General features: G+C 36.3%; 1 protein-coding gene across 1 annotated transcript in view; it reads left to right on the top strand.

Moving 5' to 3' along the window:
* The window catches only part of UNC13C (unc-13 homolog C), a 586,721-nt gene that overhangs the window by 517,863 nt on the left and 62,858 nt on the right, over positions 1–6,000 (top strand). The window contains exon 28 of the mRNA XM_034661708.1: positions 1,423–1,555. Within this exon, the coding sequence (XP_034517599.1) occupies positions 1,423–1,555 (133 nt within the window). The remainder of the gene's footprint in view (positions 1–1,422; positions 1,556–6,000) is intronic.

The raw sequence follows: 6,000 nt of genomic DNA, 5'->3' as shown, positions 1-6,000 counted from the left end.
CCTCACCAATTTGGATGTCTTTTATTTCTTTTTCTTATCCAGTTGTGAAGCTAGGACTTCCAGTGCTGTGTTGAGTAAAAGTGGTGAGATCATCTTGTTCCTGATCATAAAAGAAAAGCTTTTATTTTTTTCCCCACTGAGGATATCAGCTGTGGGTTTTTCATATATGGCCTTTATTATGTTGTATTTTGTCAAATGCTTTTTCTCTATCCATTGAGATGCCTACATGGTTTTTATCCTTCCCCTGGTTAATGTGATGTATCAATCTATTGATTTGCAAATATTAAACACTTCCTTGCATCCCTGGAATAAATCCCACCTGATTTTGGTAATTTTTTAGAAAGATTTATTTATTTATTTGAGAGGGGGGAGGAGAAAATCTCAAGCAGACTCCCCACTGAGCCTAGAGCCTGATGTGGGGCTTGATCTCATGACCCTGAGATCATGACATGAGCCAAAACCAAGAGTCAGACATTTAACCAACTGAGTCACCCAGGCACCCCTGATTGTGGTAATTTTCTAATTTTTGTTGATTTCAGTTTGCTAACATTTAGCTGAGGATTTTTACATCCATGTTCATCAGGGATATTGGCCTGTGGTTCTATTTTTTTTTTTTTTTTTTTTNGGTTTTTTTTTTTTTTTTTTTTTTTTTTTTTGAGTGTCTATCTGGTTTTGGTATCAGGGTTATGCCAGCCTCATAGAATGAATTTGGAAGTTTTCTTTCCTCTTGTATTTTTTGGAATACTTTGAGAAGAAAAGGTATTAACTCTTATTTAAATGTTTGTTGAATTCATTTGTGAAGACATCTAATCTTGGACTTTTGATTGTTGGGAGTTTTTTGATTACTGATTCAATTTCATTACTAGTAATTAGTCCATTCAAATTTTCTATTTCTTCCTGATTCAGTTTTGGATGTTTCTAGGAATTTATCCATTTTTTTCTAGGACATGTAAGTTTTCACAGTATTCTCATAATCCTTTGTAATTCTTTAGTGTCTGTTATTTCTCTTCCTTCATTTCTGATTTAATTTGAGCCCTCCTTTTATCTTGATGTGTCTGACTAAAGCTTTTATCAATTTTGTTTATCTTTTTAAAGAACTAGATCTTGGTTTTAATGATTATTTCTACTCTGATATTTATTATTTTATTCCTACTAACTTTGGGTTTTGTTCTTTTTCTAGTTCTTGCAGGTGTAATGTTAGTTTATTTGAGGTTATCCTTGTTTCTTGATGCAGGCTTGTATTGCTATAAACTTAGAACTGCTTTTGTTGTATCCCAAAGGTTTTGGACTGTTATATTTTCATTTTCATTTGTTTCCATGTATTTTTTCTTTGATTTCTCTGTTGACAAATTGGTTGGTAAGTAGCATGTTTTTAGCCTTCATGGTTTTTTTTCATTTTTGTCAATTGTGATTAATTTCTAGCTTCATACGACTTTGGTTTGAAAAGATGCTTAATAATGATATCGATCTTCTTAAATTTATTGAGACTTGTTTTGTGGCCTACCGTGTGATCTATCTGCCCTGGAGAATAGTCCATGTGCACTTGAAAAAAAATGTACATTCTTCTGTTTTGAGATGGAATGTTCTGCATATCCCTGTTAAATCCATTTGGTCGAATGGGTTCTTGAAAGCCACTGTGTCCTTTGATTTGCTGTCTGCATGATTTACTTATGTTAATTTCTTTATGACTGTTAATGTTTGCTTTATGTATTTCCATTCTTCTGTGTTTGGTGCATGGATATGTACAAGTGTCACATCCTCTTGCTGGATTGATCCTTTTGTCTTTATGTAAGGTCCTCCTCTGACTCTTGCTGTGCAGTCTTTGTTTTAAAGTCCATTTCATCTGATGTACGTATTGCTACTCTAGCTTGCTTTCTGCTTCCAATTGCACTGAATATCTTTTTTCATCCCTTCTCTTTCAGTCTTGGTGTGTCTTTAGGTCTGAAGTGAGTTTCTTGCAGGCAGCATATAGATGGTCTTTTTTATTTTTTTAATCCATTGAGTCATCTCATATCATTCGATTGGAGCATTTAGTCCGTTTACTTTTAAAGCAATTATTGATAGGTATGTACTTACTTCCAGTTTGTTGTTTTCTGGATGTTTTCATAGTTCTTTGTTCCTTTCTTCTTTTGCTCTCTGTGGTTCAATGGTTTTCTTTAGTGTTATGCTTGAATTTCTTTTTATTTATTGTATATCTTATAGGTTTTGATTTGTGGTTACCATTGGGTTCATATATATATAGCAAATGTTAAGTTTGTGGTCACTCAAGTTTGAACACATTCTAAAAGCACTAAATTTTTACTCCCACCTCCACATTTTTGTTAAAGATGTCATATTTTAAATCTTTTTATTTTGTGTATCCCTCGACCTATTTTGGTAGATAGAATTGATTTTCTATTTTTGTGTTTTCATACCCATACTGGTTTTATAGGTGATTAGTCTACTACCTTTACCATAGTTTTGGTTTTACCTGTGAAATTTTTTCCTTTCATAATTTTCTTCTATTTCTGCCCTTTTTTTCCACTTAAACATTTCTTCAACATTTCTTGTAAGGCCGGTTTTGTGATAATAAACTCCTTTAAATTTTGTTTGTTGGGAAATTCTCTTTCATTCTGAATGATAACCTTATCAAGTAGAATATTTTTCATTGTAGATTTTTTCCTTTCAGCACTCTGGCCTGAAGTTTCTGTTGAAAAATCAGCTGATAGCTTTACAGTGTTCCCCTTGCATATAACTGTTTTCTTTTCTCATAATGCCTGCCAGATTCTCTCCTTATCATTACATTTTGCCATTTTAATTGTGTACATCCTTGGTTTCATCTTGTAAGGGGCTTTCTGTGCTTCCTAGACCTGAATGTCTTCCCCAGATTAGGAAATTTTTGAATCCCCTTTCCTCTCTCTTCTCTTTCAGGGATGCCTAAAATTCAAACTTTATTCCTCTTGATGGTATTAGTCTCGGGTTTTACTTTATGGTGCTCAGCTTGGATGGTTTCCACGACCCTGTCTTCCAGATTGCTAATCCATTCTTCTAGTGTATTTTTCATCTCAGTTATTGTATTCTTCAGCTCTGACTGGTTCCTTTTTATATTTTCTATCTCCTTTTTGAAATCCTCATTGAGTTCATCTACTGTTTTCTCAAATCTGGTGAGAATCTTTATGACCATTACTTTAAACATTTATTATGTTTAGCTCTTTTTCTGTGATGTTTGTCCTGTTCTTTCATTTGAGATATATTTATCTGTCTCATTTTGTCTAACTCTGTGTTTGTTTTTATGTATTAAGTAGGTCACCTTCATTTCCTACTTTTGTATAGAAGAGGTCCCACGGTCCCCTTAGCACAGTCTCTTCTGGTCACTAGAACTAGGTGCCCCAGGGTTGTGCCCTGTGTGGGCTGTGTGTACCCTTCTGTTGTGGCTGAGCTGTGACTGCTGTGAGCTCACTGTTGGGTGGGGCCAACACTCATCCTAGCTATCTGCAAATGCACCCTGAGAGCTGCTTGCACACCGAAGGGCAGTGCTTGCTCCCTGTGCAGCCATTTAGAGGTCCAGCTGCAGAAACTATGCACATGCTGGTGTGTGGGGTTATCTCCCATTCCAAGGGCAAGAGCTAATCCAGAGGGGCACTGGGATGGGGCATGCATTGCTGGCAAGGTAGATAGAGTATGTTAACATTGACTCCCACAGGTATCTGGCTATTCAGGCTGAGGGCAAGAAAAATTGCACTGGCCACTTTTGTTTCCAGAGAAATCTCCTGCAGATCGCTGACCCTCTGGCACACATCCTAAAATTGGCCAATCAATCTTCATGTATACCCTGGGCACTTTTCAAACTACTGCTTCTGTGGTTCTGGCCAAGTTATTTAACTTGCTGCCTCTGTAAGAGCAAGGACTTGGTTTCCTATCACCCTCCAGTGCTCCCAGAGTTAAGCCTTGCCAGTTTTCAAAACCAGATGTTATGGGGACTTCGCTAGCCTGTGATGTCCCTCCTATTTGTAGTGAGTCATGCCAGGTGTTTGGTTCCTGATTGCCTCTCTGCCCCTCCTATCCTTTTCGATAGGGACTTCTCTCTACAACCAGCTCTGGAAGTCTGTTCTGCCAGTCTTCAGGTTGTTTACAGAGTTAGTTGTACAGATGTAGTTGTTTCCTTGGTGTGTCTATGGAATGTTTGTTTCATCTGTTCCTCTCTCCCTTGATTATACTTTTAGTAACCCATCTAATTGTACTTTAAGTGAATGGTTTTCATCCAGCTAAAATAATTATTAAATCTATTTTGGGAAGAAGTCTTTGGTAGACAGTGACTAAACAATGATCATTCAAATGACATCTTCCTATACAGATCAATTTTAAATAGTGTCAATAACAATCAAACTTCACACTTCCTTGACATACAGATCTTCATTTTTTTTGAAAAAAAAAAGTATGAAAGTTGAGCTTACAACATTATCTGGTCTATACACATAATTTTTAAATTTAATTTTACTGTGAAACCCCAGGGACATAAATTTAGGATAGAGTAACCCCATTGTGTTTTTTTTTCCTAAAACATAGTTTAAGATGATAAATCCAACACTGCTATATGGAATATTTTTCTCCTTTCCATTTTACTTTCATCTATTACCTTTCCACTTGGAGGTTAATAGAGGAGACACCCTTCAGTGGATCCAAAGAACAGGACTGTTTCATACATAGTGAAATGAAAAGGAACCAAGAAGATAATCTATCGGCAAAGACAGACAATAGTCAAGTGGATACACAGTCCCAGCTGAGTCAAACAAAAAAAAAAGAAAGAACCCTAGCATGCACCTGTTATGGAGCAACTGTTTTTTTTCTGTGACTGAGGAAGATAAGTTGATGCAAATAATGAATAATTATAAACTAAACTCAAATGTTTTTACACCATTAATCATGTACACTCAGTCCATATTGATCTAATGAAATTATATAGAAAATGTTTTCTTATAAAGTGTTCAAAGATTCAAGTTTTTGATTTCCTGCCAGCGAGTGATGAAATCTTTTATAGCCTATATACATATGGAAAACCAAATTGCATATATAAACATACATGCACACTTGATTCTGCTACAATACATAACGCATTTCTATAACCCCAGTTAGCTATCATGTAATTGGTAATCAGGGGAGTGACGTCAGTATAATCTGGAAGTTGAGTTGGTTTATGTATAAATTTTCCTAGGTGGGAGGCTCTGAATTAGACCTGTAAGTTCAGCAGAAAGGGAAAGAGCACTCAGTTCGGCTACTACATCAGGGTGGAAGGCACACTTCTCTATGGTTCTTCCATCCAAACAGATGAAGCTTGTATAGCTCTCATACCTGGCAGGCTACCCTCCCTGTGCTGAGAGTTCCACTGGTGTGGGTACTACCCCAGCCCACATTTGTAATCTCTCGTTTTGTGGTTGTTCATTTGGGTTATTAATTATTTTGCATTTTTCATACTCCCTGTGGCAGCCATCAGCCTCACTGAGCATCCTGTGTGCCATACAAGCTATCTCCCAAAGTAGCACTTATCGTTCTTGATCATTCATTGGTAATAAAATTGCATGAGCTCGACTCTGCTGCCCACTGCTATTTTCCCCATGAGCCCTATTCTTTCTAAAGCACAATTTTGTAGAATGACGTTTCTCAAAAAATACATACATCATGCTAAAGCAGAAATTATATATGACATTTCATTTTTTCTATAAGGTCTTCCCTAGGAAAGCTTACCATCACCTCAGTTTTCTCTAGCATTGAGTTCTCAAAGTATCAAGCAGTATCTGTCATTCATCCATTCACTATGTGATCTTTGAGCTTCTGGTATGTTCTGGGCACCATGGTGGGGATTGTAGTCTGTTATTTCCTAATAAATTCACAGGATCCACTAAAAAAGTGAAGAATGTTATTCCAGAATAGTTGATTTTCCCTCTTAAGAAAATATTCTAGGATGCTGATGAACTTAGTACCAAATTTAGTTCTTTTCCATCACTTTTACCAATAGACATACCT

The sequence above is a fragment of the Ailuropoda melanoleuca genome, chromosome 5 (genome assembly GCF_002007445.2).
Source record: "Ailuropoda melanoleuca isolate Jingjing chromosome 5, ASM200744v2, whole genome shotgun sequence".
Lineage (NCBI taxonomy): Eukaryota > Metazoa > Chordata > Mammalia > Carnivora > Ursidae > Ailuropoda > Ailuropoda melanoleuca.
This window is presented reverse-complemented; position numbering and strand designations above follow the sequence as displayed.